General features: G+C 36.3%; 1 protein-coding gene across 4 annotated transcripts; it reads right to left on the reverse strand.

Moving 5' to 3' along the window:
• Positions 1-194: 194 nt before the first annotated feature.
• LOC114308689 (AP-2 complex subunit alpha-1) lies at positions 195-24,443 on the reverse strand. Of its 4 annotated transcripts, none has more exons than XM_082905940.1 (28): positions 24,018-24,416; positions 19,939-20,070; positions 18,390-18,565; positions 18,085-18,210; positions 15,699-15,761; positions 15,496-15,593; positions 15,201-15,408; positions 13,851-13,922; positions 13,684-13,776; positions 11,800-11,901; positions 11,455-11,552; positions 10,723-10,804; positions 10,050-10,138; positions 9,627-9,732; positions 9,464-9,529; positions 8,911-9,017; positions 8,717-8,821; positions 8,469-8,589; positions 8,124-8,303; positions 7,771-8,013; positions 3,187-3,267; positions 2,867-3,031; positions 2,695-2,778; positions 2,481-2,606; positions 1,498-1,578; positions 1,348-1,419; positions 948-1,027; positions 195-868 (listed from the first exon to the last, which is right to left on the reverse strand). In XM_082905940.1, exons 3-28 carry the CDS (start codon positions 18,390-18,392, stop codon positions 724-726), a joined length of 2,796 nt encoding a protein of 931 aa, XP_082762066.1. In that variant the 5' UTR covers positions 18,393-18,565; positions 19,939-20,070; positions 24,018-24,416; the 3' UTR covers positions 195-723. The 4 variants fall into 4 exon arrangements, with proteins under 4 accessions (XP_082762066.1, XP_082762067.1, XP_082762065.1 ...); XM_082905941.1 differs by having other exon boundaries at positions 18,425-18,565; positions 24,018-24,385; XM_082905939.1 differs by having other exon boundaries at positions 18,303-18,565; positions 24,018-24,374.
• Positions 24,444-25,282: the final 839 nt, after the last annotated feature.

The raw sequence follows: 25,282 nt of genomic DNA on the forward strand, positions 1-25,282 counted from the left end.
TTTCTTTAAAGGCAAATGTGATTTAATTAATCATGTAACTGTCAATATTCAATCAATTTGAGTTTTTGCTACTATCAGAATGACTTTCACATTTTTTAGAATGGGAATTTTGAAGAGTTTTTGGTGTTAACTATTCCTCCTCCTATCTTTGCACCCCCCCTCAAAATCATAAACACCAAAACAAGAGAGAAGAAGAAAAAAATGGCACATCAATGCTACATTAATTTTTCTTTCCTCTAATAATTGTTCTTATCGAAAATACAAATATGTACCCACAATCAAATGATTTTTTTTTTTTTTTTTTTTTTACAATTGGTCCTACATTCAACTGCTCCCTTAAGCTATTCATATTACAAAAACCAACCCAATAAAACCTCACTATATTAAATAAATATATATATATATATATATATAAAATAAAAAATAAAAGGATGGAAAGGTAACAGCACTGAAAGCAAAAAAAGCAAACCCTAATCCCAAAAGAGGAAAACTCACAAGCCACAATATGATTGTGCAGAAAGAACCTAATCTTGAATGCCTGACCCATTCCCCTTAGAAACCCAACTTGAAACACTCAAGCCGGATCACACTTAAGCTCACCATTAAATTCCGCCAGCCCTCCGCATCATTTTTGTTTCTTGCTCACTTCTTTGACTTGTACGGGATAATTGGTGGAAGATTTTACAGGTGTGGTTAAAAATTCTTCAATTGATTGCATCCACTTTAGTGAAGCAAACCGGCAAGCAGAGCCCCAGGATCTGATAATGCTGTTGGGGCACTAGTTGGTTGAGCTTGTGGAGGTGCTGGTGCTGGTGACCGGGAAACTGTTGGAATGGTAACCAATTGTTCCTTGATGAATTCTTTTAACCTGTACAAATGTGGTCAAATATGGCATCAAATTGAGATGAAGTAAAATTGTAGTTATAACCCGAAATTAGTAGACATACTCATATGTTAGTGTAGGGTCCCCCGAGGCAACTGTCATACGCAGCTGTGTTCTGTCTGCTGGGTCTGTTTCAATTCTTATCTGAATATCATCCAAAGAAAAAATATGAAAAATGAAGTCAGCATTACATTGCAAAAGCTTTTATATTTTCCTACATTAGCTTTAAAGAGGTCAAAAGCAAGCCCAGCTTTCAAAAGAGCTACAAGCAGCATAACTTCTGACAACTTGAAAATTCAGCACAACAATTTTCATCTAGAAAGCGAAAAGGTTTTATTAGAAATTTGAAATGAAGGATTTAATACATATCCCACCATAAGGTCAATCATAAAATGCCTATTCATCATTAGCAATCATAACCTACTGTAAATGTGTACAACTAGCTATTAAAGGCCAAATCTTACCAAACACAACATGGCCCTTGTACTCTCTGAAAAAAAAGTAGTGCTTGCAACCAAATTATTTGCATTTGGATCCTGAAACAGGAAATTTAACAGTAAGCAAACTTTATACAAGTGAGAGGAGGTGGCCCAGGTGGGTAGATGAAAACTTACAAGCCCAGGACAGATCATCAACCGGAAATTGTAAAATAAATTTGCCATTTCTGCAAGAGACATTGGTCTTACACCTCTAACCTGCCAATTTCACATAAAAGACTTAAATAAATGTTTATCAATGGTCAGTGCAATGGTAAAAGCTTGGGCTACTAAGCATAGGAACATGGGTTTCAGTGTTCCCAAGTTTTATCCCTCCCTTGATTAAAAAGGAATCAATATCGAGTAATCTCCCTTTTATATTTGTCAACATGCTAAAGACGATGCAACCTAGGTATTTCATGGTGTTTTACAAGTGAGTGTATTACAATGAAAAACTTGTCAAACCTGGAAAAGTCAGAGAATAAAAATACTAAAAATACTGACTGCCATCTCATTTATTTACTATACTTTCAAGACAGTAGTATGAATCAAACATGCCACTCCTTCCTTTTAAATGCCATACAAATTTATAACACTATTTTACAATGGCTTTGAATTTTGATAACTCGATGACAGTTTATGAATGAAGCTTGGAAAACATCAATTAGCATTAACATGCACATGTCCTATCTAAAATTATTTTTGCAAAACAAATTTCCCTTGGTTTACTTTCTGATTAAAAACATAATGGGAAGAATGAGATGAAAATGACACCAAATCTGCTTTAATTGCAGGTGGATGAAAGTCTTAGGAGCTAGCTTTAGGCCCAACATGTGATTACCTTGCAATGCAATGAGACAATGATGGAAAACTCCAACTATTGGTAATTTCAGAAAGAAAAAGTGTGCATTGATCTATTGAAATTATACATGAATGGCAAAAGACAGTTTTATTTTCATTTTTTAATCAATTGACTAACACAAGTGCAAGGAGAATTGATTTTTTTAATCATCTTGTTAAAGCAAACAGATACCACGAACAGTAACTTACAACAAAATGAGACAAAATGCCACACACAATATATATAGGCCAAAAAATGAGGTATAGTGTATTGTACGTACCACTTCTTGAAGTTTCAAAGGTGGTCCAGCAAGGGATCTCCACTGCGGGAAGAACTCTTCAGCAGACACTGTTACAGGCTGAAGAAATTTATTGAAGACAGCAGGAAGGCGAAGTTTGACATTGACCTGAGAAGGACAAGTATAAGAAACATACAGTCACTAGAATTACCTTAGGTTATACCACAAAAAACAATTATTACTAGGTAATACCCACATGAGTGCCAAACTTGTAGGAGAAGTCAAGAACAGCTACGTCCCTACTTGGTCGGAGGTTGATAAATTCAAGTGGGCATTGCACCTAAGTAACCAAAAAAACAAACAAAAAGTACAAATAGAAGAGCAGCTAACAAGAAGTGATTAAGTAAATGCATAACCAGTTGTCTGACCTGTGCCCGTGGAGGAATAACTTCAGGTACCAATGAGAGTTCTATCTTCAGATGGGAAGGAGGTAATATTAGAGCTTGAACTGAAACAAGGGGAGCAGTATTCTTGTTTCCCAAGAAAAGAACAAGTCGGCCATGATGGGCTTGCCACTCTGCTTTAATGCCAATCTGGCAAAGTATTTACAAGAAATTTACCGAAGTCCTTAAAAATCACTATCAACACATGACCACTAAAGCAGATTCCTCTCACAGAAACAAAAATAATTAATAATTAAGTTCCATTATAGAATATTCAACCCAAAAATTCCAAGAGGGCAGCATACCTGAATATAAGGATCCTCGTATAATACACCGCTATCCTTCAGGCATAAAGCATGAAATCTTTCAGCAATATTTCCTATTGGCTGCAGACAAGTATCATGAAATCAGTCAGTAAATACTCCAAAATAGCACACGCAACTCTGGTCTTTATTTTATAATGCATAGCAGCAGAATTATTACCTATAATTTATAATTGCTGATAAAAAAGATATAATTGCAACATGGTGCTGTCTATTTAGCAGCATATATCAATAACAAATGCCCATGCACAGCATAGAAAACAATAGATAGGTCAAAATTGGGGGGGGTTGGGGGAGAATCGTAAGAGTGGTCAAACACTAGCCTCAAAATCCCACTTGACAGAGTCCATTAACAATAGTAAAGGAATTAAGGCTCCAAATCCCGCTTGACAGAGTCCATGCTTTGGAGCATGAGCCCAGCAATGGATTGGATCATAAGAAGCAGAGTCATGGACAAGTGAAGCAACACAGTCACGATGACACAAATTTTCAAAAAATATAGAACACGGCATTTGAGAGACATGTGCAAAATACATATATATATTTTTATTATATGCCATATATAAGGATAAATAATTATTATATGTCATGTTAAAATTGATGTATTATTGATTGATGTATGTTTTGATGTATTGTATGTACATTATATAGGAGATGGAGATGTGAAGTGGAGGTGGAGTGGTGGAGTAGGTGAAGTGGAGTGTGTAGTGGAGTAGGTGAAGTGGAGGTGGAGTGGTGTAGTGGGTTAGGTTTAGTGGAGTAGGTTTAGGTGTACATTAACAGCCCCCCTCAAACTCAAGGAGGATAGGAACTAACCAACTTGAGTTTGAAGAGAGTAACAAAGCAGGAAAGTAAACTGATAAATAAAATAAAACAGGATAGGAGACATGGTATGGTCGTGTCAGACCGATGTAGCAGACAGTTTATGGGGTCATGTCGGACCGTTGTAGCAGACAGTTTACGGGGTCATGTCGGACCGTTGTAGCAGACACTGTGTGGTCGTGTCAGACCAATGTAGAAGACAGTTTATGGGGTCATGTCGGACCGATGTAGAAGACAGTTTATGGGGTCATGTCGGACCGATGTAGAAGACAGTTTACGGGGTCATGTCGGACCGTTGTAGCAGACACTGTGTGGTCGTGTCAGACCGATGTAGAAGACAGTTTACGGGGTCATGTCGGACCGTTGTAGCAGACAATGTTGTGACAGTTGTTGTGACAGTTTACGGAGTCTTGCTGGACCCTTGTAGAAACTAACCGGAATCAATGTCGGGACAGTTTATAGAGTCTTGTCGGACCCATGAAGGAGCTAACCGGAATCAATGTCGGGACAGTTTACAGAGTCTTGTCGGACCCTTAAAAAGTCGCACCCTCAAAAGGTGTGCCCAATCTTTCAAAAGGCGTGCCATCAAAAGGCGTGCCCAATCCATAAAAAGGCATGCCATCAAAAGGCGAGCCCAAGTCATAAAAAGATGTGCCGGACATGATGGCGAGGCGCGTCACCACATTGGCTTGCGCACCCGTTTTATCGTCTGGCGTCAAGTGGCGCGCGATGCGCGTGTCTGCCTTGGCTATTTAACCAAGACGGATGCTGAAGCTAAGGCAGAGGCTAAGACAAAAAACTGGCTAAAAACCTCTGAGAAACTCTTCGTTGTCTTGAGAGAGATACTCTGTAACACTCTGTAACCAACCCTTCTCTGAAATACTCAGCAACCCATAACATGGCCTCTTCATCCCGTAGTCTGCTCACTCTCTTTCCCGACCTCAACGAGTCAACAAGAGAGATAACTGGTGTGGTGGCCCATGAACCGCAACCAAACACCTGTGGTTTTGCTCCGTTGAACTTTCCGATGCGGTCGGTGGAGCAAAAAATGGCAGTTCAAACGGATATTGAAGCCAATCAGTATACTTTGAAGTCATGTGTGGAGACCATGACGGCAGTCACAAACTTGTCGCACCGGCTGCAGAGTAGAACAAATGAGGTGCAGCAGTTAAACGCCCAACTGGCTCTGCTCCAGCGCATGTATAAGGATGCGCGAGCAGAGATAAGTGTGCTAAAGGCGGAAAATAAGGAGCTGAAGCGAAAGGCCACCGTGATGTTCCGATTTGGAGATCCGGCATATGCTGCAGTGGAGGAGCAGCGGGGAGTGAACGTGCTCGGTGGCGTGAGAAACACGGAGGCAACACCGTCAAGGGCCGCCCAGGACGGAGGCAAGAAGAAAAGACCGGCGGCAGAGTAGATAAGAAAAAATCCCGCCTGTGGGTGTTGTTGTTGTTGTTGTTTTTTTTTTTTTTTTTTTTTTTTTTGTGTGTGTGTGTGTGTGTAAAATTGTGATCGGGGTTGATCCCGTCATGAAAAAAATGACAAGTTTGTGGAATGAAAACCGAGATGGTTGTGAATGGCTTTTTCTTTTTCTTTTTTTTTTTTTTTTTTTTTTTTTTTGGCAGTCGAATATACATAAATATATATATAATATCAACTAACTAGTGACATACCTCATCACAAAACACGTCCCACCTCTGCACTATACACACGTTTACCAATAAGCTTTACAGCTGCTCAAGCACTAACCCATAATACACGGCAAAAACCATGTGCTGGTGCACAAAAAAGGCAGATAGTGGGTCAAGGATTTGATGTTTCGATTTGTTAGAAAGGCAGATAGTGGGTCAAAGATTGTTGGTTCTGTGAAGGCTGATTCTGTTGAAAGTGGTGATAAAACCAGTAACATGAACATTTTACCTCAGGAGAACAGTGCCCATCCTTCTCTTTCTTGCAATGCAGTGGTATGTTCTGGTTATGAAGCATCCAAAGAAGAAGTGACTCAGGGTGGCAAGGCATCACCTACTGATGATTGTGCACACCCTCAGTCAGGTTATTTGGTGGCAAATGGGATAGGGCCTCCAAATGGAGAAAGCAACTATGAAGAAGCTGTTGAGTTTGATCCAATTAGGCATCACAATTACTTCTGTCCTTGGGTGAATGGTAATGTTGCTGCCGCAGGCTGTAGTAGTAGTAGCGGCTAGGAAAGAAGGATGGGAAGGCAGAAGAAAAGCCAGAGAGAACAAGGGCTGATAGTACGGCAGCAAACGATGGGTAGTACGGCAGCAAACGATGGGAAGACCAATCTCTTTAGCAACATCAATGGAGGGTGGTCTTCGGGAAGGCCATCGGAGATGGAGTCCAAATGGAATCCGGGATAGCGACTGAAATGGGATTGGATGTTGGTGAATCGGAGGAGATGACTGCGGATGTGGTCGGTGACCAGGAAGGTGACGTGGAGTCCGGATAGGCATAGAAGTTCTGCTAGCTTCAGCATGGAGTTTACAGGCCCCTGTAAGGGTAGGGGAAATATGAGTACATGAGGAGGAGAATGGAGTGCCTGTTGCTGCTGCTGCTGTTGGATTAGTGTAAGGTTGTTGAAGAATCTGCCATTGAAGAAGAAATTAGGGAAATTTGGGTTTGTCCGGCGGGCGGCCAAGGCGAGATTGCCGCCCGCCGGTGAAACAAAATTACTAGGTTCTTAACCTAGCTCTGATACCATGTTAAAATTGATGTATTATTGATTGATGTATGTTTTGATGTATTGTATGTACATTATATAGGAGATGGAGATGTGAAGTGGAGGTGGAGTGGTGGAGTAGGTGAAGTGGAGTGTGTAGTGGAGTAGGTGAAGTGGAGGTGGAGTGGTGTAGTGGGTTAGGTTTAGTGGAGTAGGTTTAGGTGTACATTAACATTGTATATGAATATTTAACTGTAAGATAATAAATTTTTGAAGTCTAAAAGAAAAAAATTAGATATAAATTAACATTGTTTTTGTTTTGTCATTGGATTGCAAGTCATTTTATTCAAATTTCCAATGCATTTATTGTGTCTTAGTGCTGGGAAGTGTCCAATGAATGTCGTGTTGTATTAGTGTCAAACACAACAAGTCTCCTTTTTAGAAGTGTCCATGCTTCTTAGATTGGTCTATCTACATAACTAGAAACAAAGCTTAATGATCATCATCATCTTTAAAATCCTGATCCACCAATATTGCATTTATATATCTGCATACCACTCTTAATATCCTAACCACTTACTTTAAGCCAATATGTCGTGCAAGTGATACCTAAGAATCACCAAGCTGATACTGATGGATGCCTAATAAACTGTTCATCTAAGCAGAAAGGCAGGTGTTAGCATATTAAGGGCACTTCATGTGATATCAAATTGCAGAAGCAACACTATGACTACTTCGAGAGGAGATACATTGTGTTGAACTTTCAAATTCATGAAGCTAGCACATGTTTGAGCAGCAAGAATAGAAAAATAATGTTGATATAAAAATATTAATTATTTAAAGAGATTCACATGTGCAACAATGCCAAATGTTTATCAGAAAACCAATCAGCATGTTTTAATGATCACATGAAACAGATTTCAAGGATTCAGAAGAGCAAAACAAGTCACAGTTACACACTTTTTTTGGAAAAAGGAGTCATAGTTTCCCAGTCTAGGAAGGAGTCAATGTTAAATGATTATAAAGACTCAAATCAACAAGGCATGTAATAAAGCAACAGTAACCTGGACAGTATTTATCTGCTCTTCAACAGGTGCAATCGCTAGAGCATCTTCCGCATTTGGAGCACCTTCTGCTCCAGGGACCAAATTATGCTCGGATTGCGAAGCAGCACCAGGGGGTCCTTCAATAGCCAATGGACCCAAGAGATCACCAAGGAGATCAGGTGAAGGCTCAGGACGTTGAGGATCCACCATGCTCAGAGTTCCATTTTCCTGGGTCACCCCTTGATATGATAAATTATGATCCTAACCAAATAATCAACCATGGATCAATATATAACTGAAGCCAAAAATGATTTTTTTTTTTTAATTAAATAAAAACCACTCTTTATAAAATCCAGCAGAAGAAATATTACCGCATTGCTCATGCTAGGCACCTTTACCAGACCAATTTGGCTCACAGGTGGTGTTCCGTTGGCAGGGCGTTGGTCAGTCACTACCAAAGCGTTAGAAGTCTGTTGCTGTGCCCGCAACCTAATCGCACTTTGCTCCGCAGTATCAGCTTCAGTATCTTCAGCCTTTTTTATCAATGCGGACTAAATATTAAAGTGTATGCTACAATTAGTGTCATAAGCTGGACTAGAAGATCACGCTGACAATAAAAATGGGGTTTTTCATCAAATATATTGATGAACTAATCCACCAGAACAAGAAGATAATAAGGTCAATATGATTTCACGAAAATGTTGTAAAACACGTACCTGGCGCTCGGGGAATTTAGGCATTTCAGCCATTATATCCATTAAAGCTTCACCTTTTCTACTCAATTCAAAATATTCAACAGCTCTTTGCTGTATCTCAACCTCAATACAACTCTCATATCTATAAAAAAAAATGCATGATATTGTAAAGAATTCCAAGGCATTTTGTGACAAAACATGAACAACGAGCTCCAAATAAATAAATAAATAACGTAACAAAAATAACATTCAGAATAGGTTAAACTCACTTGTGGAAAATTGCCCATATTTGATTCTGTAATTCTGGATCTGGGGGTTGAGTGTGCATTAATAACTTAGCATATGTTGAAAGAAGAATGGGAATCGTAGAAGTCCTGGTGATGCATAATGCCCATTAGTATTGTTACGTGATGAATAGCATTTACTACCAAGAAAAGACGAGCAGAAGTTCAAGTGCCCTTACGAAACAGTTGGCAGCTTCTCATGTATGATATTAAAAATTTCCTTTGGACTACATCCAGGCCGTCTGGCCAGAAGGTGGCTGTATTCTCCAAGGATATAAGCACTGACCTGCTCCAAAAATACCAATGCCCAACTACACTTAATTCCTTGCAATTGATTTGTTCCCAAAAAAAAAAAAAAAGTTTCTTAGTAATTCATCTTGCCTTGCGCAATCATAAAATGATACAATTGATCATGCTTTCTGTAATTAACTTACAATAAATTGATTAAGAGCTTGAAAATTAAACTACAAACAAAAGGGACCACATTAAATGTAAGATGGTAATCCAGAGCGGGTAAATTATAACTATGCTGTAAAAATATCTGTCTTTGTATAGGCCTACTACTAAAGCCACAACATCCAAGTCCAACAAATAGAGTGCAACACAAATGGGTCTCTGGTAAAGATCCTTGATGCCGGAATATGCACAAGCACACCTTAACACTTAAAAGATATCCTTACTCACATTTTACCAGATAATGTAAATAAATCATAGGCAGAAGAATATGCACACCTTGACCATTGTCTCATGTGTGGCCGGCTTATCAATATACTCTCTGGCTTTTACTGCTGCATAAGGCTGATAAAATATATGAAGTAAGGAAATAGCAACTGAATGAATATCATAAGAAGACAAGGACAAACAATGAAGCACGTGAATGAAAAGATGTAGACACCTGTAGGTCCTCATTGTTTGTAACAAACTGCACAACACGAAACCAAATGTCATCACTGACAAAATCTCCTGCTTTGTCAATCAACTGAAGAATCACATCCACGTACCTGCACAGTGATTAGAAACAAAAATGATATTATAAGTAGTGTACAAAATTATAAAAGAGTGAAGAGAAAAAGTTTCAATAGGTTAAAATTTATTGCATTCTAAGCAGAAAAGATCAAATTTTTAAGTAAAAAACTGAAGTAACACTGCTATACAGAGAAGCCATTTGACATCAAAATAATTCATCAATCGAGAGTTATTCGTGGTAGTTATTCATGCGACAACTGAAAATATCGCATTCAACAGTATATCATGGTGTGCTGCCTCGATCTAATAATGAAATACATGCTCTCCCTCTTGGATAGAAATGCATACTTACCATGATAAGTCAGGGGCAAACTTCTCTGCTAGAATAGCAGCTTTTAGTGACAATTCTTCACGCATTGCAAAGTCAGCTGTGCTGAGATACTGATAACAGATAAGTGTCAGTAGCATGCTTCTTGTGCTTTTTGCTAGGAAATATCTCAGTCCATCATTAGTGGCCAAGTATGTTACATGGACTCTATGTGTTGGGTGTAGCCTGTAGGTGTGTCCAGACATTGGACGTCCCTCAACCTTAAATCTTAGGATACAATAACATGTTTTCAAAAGTTAGAAATGGGTATGTGGTCATGTCTTGAATGTTTAAACATAATATAAGATGTTGTAATTACTTGGGGATGTAATTCAAATTAAATGGGATTTAGGGGGAAAACAGGGATTTCTATCTCCTATACAGTGTGAGGTTAGAAAATTTTCTTTATCATCAAATTTAAGCTACTTATTCTTTGAACATTGTAAAGAAAATTAGAGGATCCAAATGTCTAATTTGGGTATGGGCATTGGACACAAATCTCATACCCTTACCCTTATCATATCTTATGGACAACGATACACTTAAATAATAGAAGAGCCCATCTAACATTGGTGGCCGACTACAGATGGTACATAAGAAAAAAAATTGTCAACTGAAATCAAAGACAATTACTGTTTTTTGTCCAGTAATACTGTACCTGCAATAATTCTTCAACTATATCCTTTGCATTTGAAACATCACACATGCCATATAACAGATCAAGAGCACGTCTCCGAATACTATGGGGGTTAAATCATTGTCAGTAAGGGATGGTGACTTTTAAAACTATGACGTAGAGTACCAACTTCACAGAAAATAGATTTATGAAAAACTGCCTAGCACTGCAGATGAAATCACAATTATGACTATCATGTTTTATTTTAATTGTATAATTTTCAATTAATCAACAAGGGGACTTGTGCCCCTGATATAATAGTTGGGAGTCCAACAGGTAACCATCGAGCATAATAGGAGTAATTATGACTACCACTTAGAATAATTAGTGTACCGCTATACTATGGTCTATGAAGAAGAAAAAAAAATAGTTGAGATATCCTTAAAATCAGCAATATGGAAACTAGCCTGATTGATGAATCACTGTTTGCTAAAGTGAGCATTTCACAGTGTTGAAACAATATAGTGCAAGCTAGGATGCCAGGAAAAGAGATCCAGGTAAAAGGGTAAACACCTACCATGCATGTTAGGCAGAATTTACATATCCAAGATAATCAACTGAATGCTCAACAAGTCCATGCAGATTTCGTAGCATGTGTACAGTGTAGAATACAAGTTTAATGTTACTGTTGCTTAACATGTAACCAACCATTGTGCCTAGTGATGAAGAACCAAAAAGGCATCTCTCAAAAACTCCATCGCACTTGAAACTAACCTGATGTCTGGATCCTTCAATGAGGTGATGATCTGGGATTGATGCCTTTTGATAATGTCCTGAACATCTGTAACCAACAGCATCCTGGTCATATTTTCCTGCATCAGAAGAATCCATAAATCATACAATCAGACAGAAACAACCAAATTAAACCTTTCAAATTCTGACATTTGCATTCCCCAACTTGGCTTGCTTTGAACATCCGTTCCATCAATGTGTGAGTGTGTGTGTGTGTGTGTGTGTGTGTGTGTGTGTGCGTGTGTGTGTGTGTGTGTGTGTGTGTGTGAGAGAGAGAGAGAGAGAGAGAGAGAGAACAAATAGAACTATTGTGTTCCCACAGCTTACCAAACCAAGATATCGAATATTTGGCTCACGAACAGCAATAAATTTTCCAAGCAAGGCAACACACTGAGACATCATTTCTTTTTCAGCATCAAGATGCATGACCTGCAATAAGGTGATTAGAACACACAAATCTGCCCAAAAAATCCCTTCGAATCTGTTTGGATCATGAATTTGTGTAGGGATTTGTAGAGGGAAAGGACAAAGTAACAAAAATAACAGCTAAATTTATCACTTTTCCCTTCTCATTTCCTTTCCATCCATAAATCCCTACTCAAATCCAATGTCCAAACACCACAGTTAGAAGATTAAGCCCACCCACAAATTGGAAACTATAACTAACACCAATAACTTGTTTATTGGAGTTATCGGTGTCACACACACACACACACACACACACAGAGGGAGAGAGAGAGAGAGAGAGAAGGAAAACATTGCAATGTGTTGTTATCAAGATAGACATGTTGTAAAAGATTAAAAAAAAAAAAAAAGCACCAGAAGACTACTTAAGCTGCAGCATTGATTGAATGAAAATTAATTGAAGGAGAGATGTTCTTCCATGTCCCAATATTTATATAGTAGCTTTGTGAAATTAAATTCAATAATCAAGCCTCCAAGTTTTGCAATCAGAATCAACAATAGTAACCCACGGGCCACTTCGCTATACTTTAAATCATTTTTTATTAGAAAAAGGTAGATGCAATGTTGATTACAAATTCACAACTGCAATGAAATGCAAAATTTTGTTTGACTTAAAAACTTCCAACCTTTGAGAAGTGATTGTCACTAGAAGTGGTTCTAATGGGCTTGTTCAGTTTTGTTTTTGTTTCTTCCGTTTTTGTTTTCAGAATAAAAAACAATGAAAAGCTTGAAAATACCCATCGTTTTCATTTTTACGTGAAAGCAACTTTAGAAAATTCAAAAACATTTTGGTGTTTTACTAAAAGGTAGGTTTTTTAAAAAAAAAAATTAAAAATTCCAAAAATTGGTTTCCATATTTTAGGAAGATGAAAATAGTAGATGAAAACAGAACCAAACTGCCGATATATTCTGATACTACATGCTAGAAATCTAATCACCAGGTTGTAGCTCTACACAGTCGGAAGTTCTAACATTAGTTTCAGAATTTATAAATATTGGGACCACAAGCGATGCAATAGAATTCAATGAAAAAAGGAAGAAAAAGAATTTCAAAATTACAGCACGTCTGTCATTTAATTCTATGCTAGAAGACAACTCAAAAAATTTGAAACCAACCAAATGCCAAAGCTTTATGGATTTCCTCTCAAGTTTAGCCAGTACCAGTCTAGTTTCCCTTTGGTTTGTGAAGTAAAATCTCTCAATAAACTTCTATTCAAACCATATTTGAAAAAAAAAAAATATGTATATATATAATAATAACAAAAATTTCAATTAAAGATATTCCCAATCTGACTGGCATTTCCTTACCCCTGAGGGGTAGCCTAGTTGGTAGTGGGTTTGCTTCCCACATGCCCAACTTAGATTCAACTCTTGTCGGCCCCTCCCATTTGCTGGATCTCATGTGATTAGGAGGTGTTGTTGCTTGACCCTCGGGTTTATGCTCCTGGGGTGGGCCCAAAGGACGCTACCCAGGTTACGGTTCCCGGTTATAAAAATAATAATAAAACAAAATCTGACAACATTAGTTGATACAAAAATAGACTATTCATCATAAACCAGATTTTTCAATAGAAGGATAAAAAATCTGTCTCCTATAAGTTCCTATGAATCTTTCTAAAATTCATGTTATCACAAATTGAATTTGCATTGCTTCCCGAGAATCAGAGATCATCAAAAATATTTATTAGTCATATATGTACGGCAGCATAAACAAAATAATCAACTTAAAATGGAATGCAAACTTACAAGAGCAAGAGCTTCAAAGAGAACAGCATGTGATGCATTGTTTTTGTTAACATTTTTCACAACATCGGTTCCCATTAGTATCCGTTGTAAAACCTAGAATCACCAAAAGAGATTTCTTTACAACTACGAAATCTATTGCAAATAAATAATTGCCCTAAAAAACAAACCTCAAACAATGATCTTCTAGTGTTTGGATCTTCGATTGTGGGAAAATATTGAAGAGCCCTCATTGTCTTAACCTGCACTGACGAAATACTAGTAAGGATAAAATGAAAGTTTGTACAATATATGTCAGCAACTAAGTGTCATTCGCTTTCATAAAGCTACTACTACTTGAGGACACAAATTGAATGAAATTACAACATTCAGCTCGCAATAATTCCATGCCATGAAATCAGAAAGGACAATAAAAATATGTTAAAAATTTTGGGCAAGTACTACAATTACTTTGTACAAATCTTTGTCTACCATATTTAAAATAGCTAAGACACACAAACACTACTAAGGTGTCGTGTCTGTGTTGGACAATGAAGATCAGTAGAGGCAACAGTACAAATAAAATATGGGAACAAATCAAATCCATGCATAAATTTGAAACCCATAAAGCAAAAAGTTTAATTGTTACCAAACGGTTCATGAAAATGTTACTGGTATTCACAAAATGGAGGCTTCAATAAAGCCTAAGCCACAAGTGTCCTTTACTCTGCAAGTTGTCCTCACGAGACGACACCTTCTCTGTTTACGTGTGATTGTGTGCATGCACGCATGCGTCCACATGTATATTGTGTTTGCCTATTGTCCCTCTCACTCCCGCATAACATTTCTCTCCTTTACGGTCTCTCCATCTTGCTTCCTTCACAAACTCTCTTTAGCCTCCTATATCAGCCCTTGTAACCCTAGTCTAAAAGGTTAAACAACTTCTATCTTCTTCTCTGTTCTCCACCCTCAATCCCCAGATGAGGTGGGTAAAAAAACTTATCCCATTTGGTTGTTTCTAGTTGGCTGAATTCTTTTAACTACTGTGATATTTCCAAGGAATTTCCATACGGACGCATTAAGAATTCATCAATCTAATTTGATTAGTGAACGTAATGTGTAATCTTTCTTGGTCTCCCTTTTCTTTTTTAAATTTCAAAAGATCACGTCTTAGAATTTGACTGAAAAACATAGAATCCAAGACGCATCATTTGAAATAGTACATAGGCTGACTTATTAAATTTGACATCAACATCATTCAATCTTAGCCCTAAATCTTTCCATATACAACTGATTCAAACAACAAAGTCTTAAATCACTACAATTAAAATTTTATAAATTCCACATTCCCTTAAATGGAAACATTGAAGCTGCAATCCAAAATCAAAGTACTAACTCACTCTGAGTATATCATTTAAAGTTTAGTGTCATGTTTGGAATTGTCCTGCCCAACAACAGGCTTGGATTGGCCAGTCTAACTAGGACTAACTAGTTGCTTAAATTATACCATAAAAAGAGTTTAAGAACAAGGAGATGCAAACCTGAAGCCAGGGAGATGGGATACCATAGTAAGTGTATTCTTGTGGAACATCCTGGTTCCTAGCAAGCCTTTCCAATATTTTCACACATTTTGGAAGACTACTCCAATAGGCATCGTGATTATTTGCCACTAGAGCAACAAGAAGGCTAATAGAAGATGTCAAAACACCCAGATCACGCTCATCTAACAGCTGTGCCATTCGATCTGACCTGAAAAATGAGGTGGAAAAGACAATCATAAAAACATAAGTTACCCTGGTAAACTTCCAGCGTCAAAGAATATATAGTCATGCTTACCAGCCATCTACATTGACAACATCAGGGTTTTTCCTGTACAGGCGAAGGAGACACAAAGCAGCCTTCTTTCTCACAAGTGGTCTGCAACTACTGGAAATCTGGAAAAAAAAAGGGGGGGGGGGGGGGGGGGGGTTGTTTGGTTGTGTTACCATTATTCACATTTCACTAGTGTCAATTGAACTCCACAAATGCGTTCTTCTTACAAGTAACTTCTGAACATCGGGTGCTAATGATTCAGAAAAATCTTTCCCACCAATATTACCAACCTGCACACATGTTTACAGAAAATGGAAATCTGTCAGACTACAAACTATCCAAAGATTTTGAATGCATATATAACATGGCACATGAAGTCACAGCCAGCATATGCCAAGGAAGGTTGCACAGTCAACCTGTGCAATCTGTAATCTAACCTTTGACATATCCAACAGATTTGTAGGGCCAGTTACCTTTAGAAGCACCAGTTCACTTTAGAAGCACCAGTTCAGAGATTTCATGGAGAATTAAACTAAATATTAAAAGGACAAAAAATCCATAGCATAAACCCTGTTACCTGTTCCCACCCCCACTTCAGGTTCGGTGGGATGTGCACAGGAATTATGAATAATCAGGCCATGCAGAACATAAAACCTCAAACATATTTAGGGTTCCAAGTTCACTTAAGCAGCACATATATTTACTCTTTGAAAAACCTCATTCGGAATCTGAATATGTTTAACCTCTAATGCTTGATAATTCTTAAAGAAAACACTTGGGCTGTGTTTGGTCATGGGTTTGGATAGAGATTTGAAAAAAGGAAGGGAAAATGTGAATAAATACAAGCTAATTTTTTTTTCTCTATTTCCCTTTCCCTTTCCAAATCTTTATCTAAATCCATGATCCAAACACAACATAGGTATTTAAGAGTGATGAGTTTTAACCCACTGTATAAAAGGAACAAATTTAGATGCCTTACTTCAAGGCAAATTGACATCCTGCATTCCATAGGCAAGTAGCTACCATAAAAAATAAAAAAATAAAAAAATCAACAAAGGTTGCTTATTAATGAATCTTTTCAAATAGTAAAGGCCTATATGAGTGTTGGGCATGGGTGTATGTCTAAGTGTTGGATTCATGTAATTCTCATGTCCAAGAACACTAGGACACAATTAGATTTCAAATTTCTTAGATATTTATTTCATTATTTGGGTAAAATGACATTTACAAACTAACATCCAATACTTCATGTATAAAATGGCAGTCCAGTTTATAGTTATGTTGTATACTAGACTACTTAGGCATACTTAATGAGTATGTACAACTAGACATGCCGGCGCATATCCTACATCATTACCCAAATATCGATTGTCCGACGTGGGTACTTCACAAATTCAGAGCCAGTCCATGTAACATAAGTAAAGATGGGGCAAAAAGAAAGTGAACATTTTAAAACATCCTAAGGTCTAGTCAGAGCCTCTTTTTTTTTCTTTTTTTCTTTTTTTTTTATTATCAGCAACAAGGCTATATTAAGGCACAAAGCCAAAAAGAAGTGAGAATAAGGCATCCTCTACATAAAAGAAAAAACAGCGAAAAGAAACCAAACAAAAAGAAACAACCAAAACACAGAAAAAAAAAAAAAAAAAAAAAAAAAAAACTCTCAGTGACAGCTATATAATACAAACTGACACCCAATCTACAGCAAGCAAAAAAAGTGGAATCCCTCGGAACACTGGACTTGCCGAGGCTAGTCAGAGCCTCTTTTGTATGTACATATATAACAGGGAGCTCATATAGACTCGTAATCTAAAGTTTAAGTTCCTTTCAATGGCATCTTCATTTTGCTTTTGACCAGAGATAAGGTACTGGCAACCAATTGGTCCCATTTCTCTCTTTCTATAAACTCAATATGAGGATGCAAAGTCTTCTAATCTGCGAAGTGAACTCAAATTCACAACCCCACAAGAGATACCAAGTTGCTAAGAATTCTTAAGAGACTACACATATCAAGAGCAGCACAAATGGATATATTTCCATGATCACCGACTTAGCAATTAGAAAAGGCGCCAAGAATCTCAGAACAACAGGAAAAAGTCTACTAATACAAAAGGCAAAAAAAAAGAGGCTTGCAAACGGTTGATACTTGTAACCTGTGAAAGAAAAAAATTGTTAAAAAATATAAATGAATTATGCAACATGCATGACAAAATGCATGATAGCACACAGAACAAGCTGTACACAGGTATCATAATAACCTGAAAACAAAATTTCTGCTCTCACATACCTTCAATTATTTTAGAGAAATACAACCATTACCTTTGAAAAACACAAAATTAAATGAAAGAAAGAAAGAACAAGCTGTGCACATGCATCATAATTCTACAAAAAGTAAAAGCTCAGGCTTTGAAAAGATCACTGCTTGGAATCTCTTCTAGCGTGCACAAATGTTAAGAGGATAAAATTGCTTTAGAACACATAAAATGTGTACACACATGACAAATGCATGATTCTGAACAGAACAAGTTGTACACAGGTGGCATAGTAGATTAAAACAGTAAAGTGTATTTATTTTGGAAAGAGAATAGAAGTAAAACAGGTAATCTGTAGCCATACCAAAGTCAATGCCAGGCACTGAAAAGTTTCATTCCGACCAATAATATCGTTGCGGACGGTATTAATTGCTAATCTCAAAAAATCATGATTCTCATTGAGCAAACATGATGTCACTATGTACCCAACCTGCAGCCATTGGTAGCATGACAGAAGTTAAATTAACCGATAGAGAGTCACAAAAGTCACAAACCCTTCCTAGGCACAGAAAGCAAGAAAACCTTATAGCACACATGAGCCCCAGCCAGATTAAGCACTAGCCACATATACTTAAAATTTTAAATAGCACTACAGAGCTCTAATGATACCATATCCAATTTCAACTTCCACGTATCCGTTTTACCATATCTTCGTTTCAAGATTATCTTCTACTGTTCTAACAGAGCATACATGCGCAAAACACATTTGCTTGAGTCAGCTCAGCAATCAAAACATTGAAAACAAACTTCACATTGGATAACCAAAATTTGAAAGCTCGTTGGGCCTACAGTTAAAATAAAAGTTTCATCAGTGTCCGAGAAGTTTTCTTTCAAGTGCTGAAAACTTACGCAAGCAATGAGAAAAGGAGGTATATCAATGAGAGATGATAGTGCCACAGCAGGTTTAGTAACTTTTGATAAAATACGAAAGAGAATCCATTAGAAACACAAAATATATATTGAGGTTCTTAATGCATTCTTGAAAAACGGGATTTTAATAAAACTGAAAATTATGTACTAAATTAATAATGCTGAAATATTTAAAACAAAACTTTTATGTTGAAAATTTAATAATGAACTACTCAATTAAGATTATTTATCAAAAAAAATTCTCAATTAAGATTAAAATTTAAACCTATCTTGTATTTAGTGTATTCAACGCCCATTGATAAATCAAGTCCCCCTGACTTAAAATGATGCCCCTTACGTAAGTTTTCAAATTTAAGTAATACATAACTATGCATTATCAAACGCAATTAATTGCAAAATCATTGAATATGTCCCACCCTAAGCACTTAATTGCATTACTAGACAAGCGCAAGTGTAAAGGACATGAAGACCACACTTCAACAGACTATTAGATCACCACTGGTCCCAAAAACTTAAGTTGCTAGAAAATGGGCCCAACAATGTACATCAAGCTATCCAATGTCCTCCCCCACTTGAAATCCCGTCTTGCACATGGACATGCAAACAAGCGTACATAAAGAGAAGCAGAATGCAAATAGAGAACAAATGCAAATGCAAAGATTTGAACCCAAGACCTCACCCCAACCTGAGGCATACCATGTTAGATCACCACTACTCTCAAAGGCTTAAATTATTAGGAAATGGGCCCAACAATGATCGAGCTATCCAACAACCTCTACTTAGGGGTGCCCACAAACATTTGCATTGCCATCGTGACTATCAATGCATTTAGATATGCTTGTTTGATCTAGCACGAATACCTTCGTTTAAGAGAATATTTTCTCAGGGATTTCTTTAACAGGGTTGTGATAAGTTAGTTTAGTCTCGAACGTAGGAATTGCAAGGCACATAATTTGATTAAAGGCACTATTTGGTTATGAATGGAATTAGACAAAAATTTATTAGAATAAAAGAATAAATTGAGCCAGGAATGGACAATTACAACCATTCATTTTACTTGTTTGGGTGTAAGAAAATTGCCTAGGAAAGAAATGGCAATTGCAATAATCTACAATTTTGTTGGACTTTACATAGCAGGTGTTACTATCAGCAAGATGATGTAACAGATTTATAAAATATTATAGATACTTGTTCAATATGTAATACTACAACACATCTATACATTTTGTCGCAATTCATTCCCATTGAAGAAACCCAATTATTTGATAATTCTGGATATACACAACACCTGCTTTTCTGGATACTTTGGTGCAGATATTAAAGAAACAGCTTCCATGTGACCAAAATCAACATCATAACCAAGCATAAAGATGTAAAGCATTTTCCAGACATATTTCTTCTTTTCATAAGGCGACAAACCCTGTCAAAAGAACAAGAAAGAGAAAAAATCAATAATGAAGGAGCAAGTCACCATGCAATTATCCAAATATTTAGGACTTAATGGGTTATTAGTCCCAAAAGTAGGACCTATTGCTAATTTACCCAAAAAAAACTTAAACTTATGGAAATAAATAACCCAAAAGAATACAGTGAAACATCGTTTATTGTGAAAGATGGGAGCATCAAAGAAATCATTGCCAATAAAAAAAAAGCAAAACAAATCATGGGTAGACCATGGAGGCACCGAAAAAGATGATTTCAACAATGAATCCGGCAATTGCGTATATGTAACAGGATTTTGCACTTAATTTTTTATCACTCTAACATAGTCACTCTTTCGATTTTTGTCAAAGTTCCTTCAGAAAATAATTATTAAGCAAATAGAAAACAATCTACAAAAATCCAAGTAGTTATGGAAAAAAGGAAAAATGAAATAACAAAACAGGAGATTAGCGATGAGGTTAATCATTGAACTAAGGCCAAACAGACAAAGTGAGAGAGTGCTATAAATGAATTGTGTAATTAATGCATACCACGAGTCAGAAAGAAAATTTCTGCATGATGACTTGAGGAATAGCTATGTTCTATAACACATGGTTTAGAAGTTAAGACACAATATATTTAAAAAAGAATGTAACTGATACAAGGATATGAAGGTAGAAGTATGGCAAAATAAGAAAAAAATGTAATTAGGAATAAATTAGTGAGATGGTAGAGTAGCACCTATTGAAAATCAATTAAAAATGGTTTGACTATGCACAACGAAGATCAATACCAATTAGGAAGAGTGACACTGTTTACATTAAGAGTAATGCTAGGGGAAAAGGAAGACCCAAATTAAATGTAGCCTGAAAATAGTAAGAAATGACATGTAAAGCAAATCCTGTTCAAATATTGTTCAAAAGATGGTATTGTTACTTAACTGCATCATATATGGCTTGCTGGAGAGAAATTGGAGCACGTTTGAGAATGAATATTAAGATAAGGCTACACTAATGCTAATTACTTCAAGGGATGTGCATAAAGCCTATGAAGCTGGATACTCCAAAAATATTGTTGTACAAGTAGGGTACGGCTGCACATGTACTAGGTACGCAAAATATGTATCTAGTATGCAAAACACTTTGGGTACGGCATGGGTACTTCTATACTATGTTACACGGACTCTTCAAAATAAATCAAATACCCGTGTTAGACACATGACACTCGGACAAAAGTATGGGATATGTGTTGGATATTTTTTAATAGATACTTCTTATATAATTGTATATAACACTATTATTATATGTATATATTATTGTATAATTGCTATAAATGTTTTTTTTGACATTGTAAGTTGCATATAGTACCATTTTATCTCACATATTTGATTAAAAATATAAAATATAAAAATACGACATTTTTTTGCCAAGTCAACATACCTTTAAATTTATTGTTTGATGAGTCCGACCTCTAGACGCATACCCGTACCCAACACCTTTACCCGAGTCCATGTAACATTTTCTATGGGTACTTTGGAACATAAATATTAAAAAAAAAAAATTTACTAGAATAATTGTATTGTATCTATTTTTTTAAATTATTAAAAATATAATGAATACTTAAAATTCTTTTTTTGACCGTTACCAAAATACTTTAATTATTTTTTTACATTTGATTTTTTAATTATTATATGTCATGTACTAGTATAAATTATAAAGTATATTTTTTTATAGACGTACCGGACTGTATCCGTACCCTACTTTTTTCTTCTTCTTTTTTTTTTTTTTGGTCATATCGGCATACCTATAATGTACCCACACCGGCATACCTATAATGCACCCACACCCGCATACGTGCTTCCTAGTTTTAGGGAGACCAAAATGGCAACATTTTGAGTCGGCTTGAGATATGTATCAAAATTGGAGTTTCGGTGATCGAGGGCAAAGATCTAATAAAGATTTGATCTAGTAGGAATTATGTACAATTGTTTCAAATGGTCTCTTAATATCTTGAAAGTTGGGATTTTCTTTGTTGATAGCCTGTTAAGGCAAGATGCAAAGCTCCTAGTGTAGTTTGCTATAATTTTAAAAAAACTCTTTTTTACCAAGAACAAATAAATCTATTAGCCTATGGTTTAACTAAAATTACGGTCTGGTAAGTGCGGAGAAGGTACCCAGGGGACCAAACGAAACGGCACTTAAAGTGAAATACTTAAACCAATTTAAATAGTCAACCCCAAGTAGTTGGGACATGGCTTTGTTGAGTTTAGTTTATTTTATGCTTCCACCAAGGTTTTAATAGCAGTATTAGGGGAAAAAAAAATCAGTATCAGACACTGTGTATCGGTATCAAGAGTGTCAAGTGATGTATTACACCATTGTGAGAATTTTATATATCAGCCGAATTGGCCTTATATGTATTATGTATAGAGGGTATAGGTTATGAAGTGATAAGCACTGCGAACTGGCCAATACACATGCAATCTTCGTTCCTACTGGTACACCAAGTGTATTGGTATCAGTATCATTAGTGGGAAGATAAAATAACTAGTACATATATCGGCCGATATTCAAAACCATGATTTTCACAACTATTGTAATTTTATTACATTTCCCGCGTCTATTGGTCAATTAGTAGGCAGTATAACATGATTTGTGCATCTTTATGACATCTAGCATTTGAATGATTTCTAAGGTTGTTTTTTTTTTTAATTTAAATAACTTGTGTTGTAACTTTAGTCTAATAGTCTTATCATAGGTCAAGTTATGTTATAAATATCTATATTGGGTAGTCACAGTTTCTAAGGCCATATTTGATATAATAATTTAAAACTACTTACATTCTCAAAGTTTAAGAAAAAAATGATGAGGTACAAAAAAATGCATCCAACAAAACTATTTTGAAAATGTTGATTTCAAGAAAATTTTCCGAAAGCAACCCAATTCAAAAAGAAATATTAACTCTTTTCTAAATTTTAAATTTAAAAAAAAAAAAATGAATTTCTGAAATAAAAAATGAAGCAAAATGATTGTGCTTTCAAGCTTCCCAAGTTTTTTAGAAACTCAAAATGAAAACTGAACCACAAAAACTGAGAACAAACTATGAACATGATACCAAGTAGGCCCTTAAGCTCCTAATTTAGAACAATCTAAGTTCTAGTAGAAGTATGACAATTATAGTAGCCTATAAATATGCATGTGATCTTTCTATTCAACTACAATTACAATATGGGAATTTACTATTTAGTGTGTTTGTGTAATCTTATTCAAGCTTTGTAACAATGTGGTCCTCCTTTGTCTATTTTTCTTCTTCTTTTTCTCTTTCTCTTTCTCTTTCTCTTTCTTTCCTTGAAAAATAGTGAACTATTGGTTCTCAATTTATTGCTCACAGCTCCTCTTTAGTGCCAAAAGTCTTCCCTTTTGTTTGAGTGTTGAAACTCTTCCATGCAACCCTATAAAACCTTGGAGTTGTAATTCAAATCTCACTTTCCAACAAATATCCAAGTTCCCAGGTGCAACCTTATTGAAGGGTCCGAATTGCACACCTTCCTCCAAATACACAAACTAAAGTTGTAGCACAAAGCTCTAGGTCAGTCATCATCCAATTAAATCTAGCTACAAACGGTGAAATTAACCTTTTTTCCTATAGTTACTTACATGAATCCTTGATAGTAAGTGCAAAACATGAAAAGCTAGCCCAAGTCTATACTCAATGCAGTCCTCTTCAATTTTCTTTCTCTTCTTCTACATCTACTGTATGAACTCAAAATCACCAACCATTACAGTCCACATTCACCGATTATTAAATTTTATGGCCTTGCTGAATTAAATGCAACGAATTGGAATTATTTCATTGTTCTTTTTCAGCTACAGCTAACAAATCTATAAAATACATATATACATATATATAGAGAGAGAGAGAGAGAGATAATTATGAAACCCTAACCTTTTCGTTTTTGAAGCGGTTACGGATATTGCCGAGCTCTTTATCGACACGAAGGCGTTCTTGTTCTTTGTTCTGGCAATTGCGAATGTCGCTGATGAAAACAGAGAGACCTCTCATGCCGGACAACGCCATCTCCGCTCAGATCCAACCGAGAGGACGCCTCTGTGACGGCGATTCTCTCCCTCTCTCTCTCTCTAGATCGTGGCCGTCCGTTGGGGAATCGAAGGGGAGTAGAAAAGCTATATCTTGGGGATAATGGATGTCTCAGAGAATGTTCTTCTGGAGAGAGAAGATAGAAAGATGACAGTGATCTATAGAGAGAGAGAGAGAGAGAGAGAGAGAGGACTGAGGAAAAAATTTGGAAAAAATGTTGTCAGGCGGTGGAGAAGACGACTTTTACCATTCGGATTTCATCATTTCGTTTTTTAATTTAATTGAATTTTTTAATATTTTTACACTATGCTTTATCTTCGTGTCTTTGTTTTCTTTAATGATTAATGATTGCGTATGATATAACCGGGTCATAGTAACGGTGGTGGGCCATCTTTTGAATTACAGGACCCTACTAGGAGTTTAATGGAAAATTTGGGTACAAATTCTTTTTACCTTCTTTTCATTATTAAAAGAATTAAGAAAAAAATTAAATTTTCTAAATCCTTTCATAATTATAAATTTTTGTATAAAGGACAAAATTTATTATTTAAATATTTTTTCAGACTATTATACCATCAACTAAATCTTCCCACCTTTTCCACCCACTCTCTCTCCACCTTCTTGGTCTCTATGACTCTGGCCAGCCAAAATCGAGTTCATCTAAGCCTAAGATTCATTCAATCTTTGACCTAGAACACTGACCTGGTTCAAGCAATCACAATCTGACCTGTGTATTTGAATTGAAGCTTAGTTTGAAACTTTAATCTAATTTGCGTCTGTTAAGAAACCAAGGACTTCATCGCAAAATTGATCCGATTTGACAATCAACCCGAATTCAAGCTTCTGAAACTCACGATTACGAACTGGAGTCCTTCGCGATCTGACCTTGGATTCTCTCTTGTGACTCGTTGTTCTTTGAGTCAACTTCGATGAGAACTTTGGATTTCAAGTTCTAATTGGAATTGCGATTTCAGTTTGCATCTGGCTTAAAGGTTGCAAACTCTAAGTTCGAACGACTTGCAGATTGACTTCACTAACTGAATCAAAATCAGACTTGTGTTTGCTATCTTGAAGCGAAATTAGACTCAATTTGAAGCTTCTATTGCAATTTG

The sequence above is a fragment of the Camellia sinensis genome, chromosome 14 (assembly GCF_055761805.1).
Source record: "Camellia sinensis isolate YWXY chromosome 14, ASM5576180v1, whole genome shotgun sequence".
NCBI classification, from domain to species: Eukaryota; Viridiplantae; Streptophyta; class Magnoliopsida; order Ericales; family Theaceae; genus Camellia; species Camellia sinensis.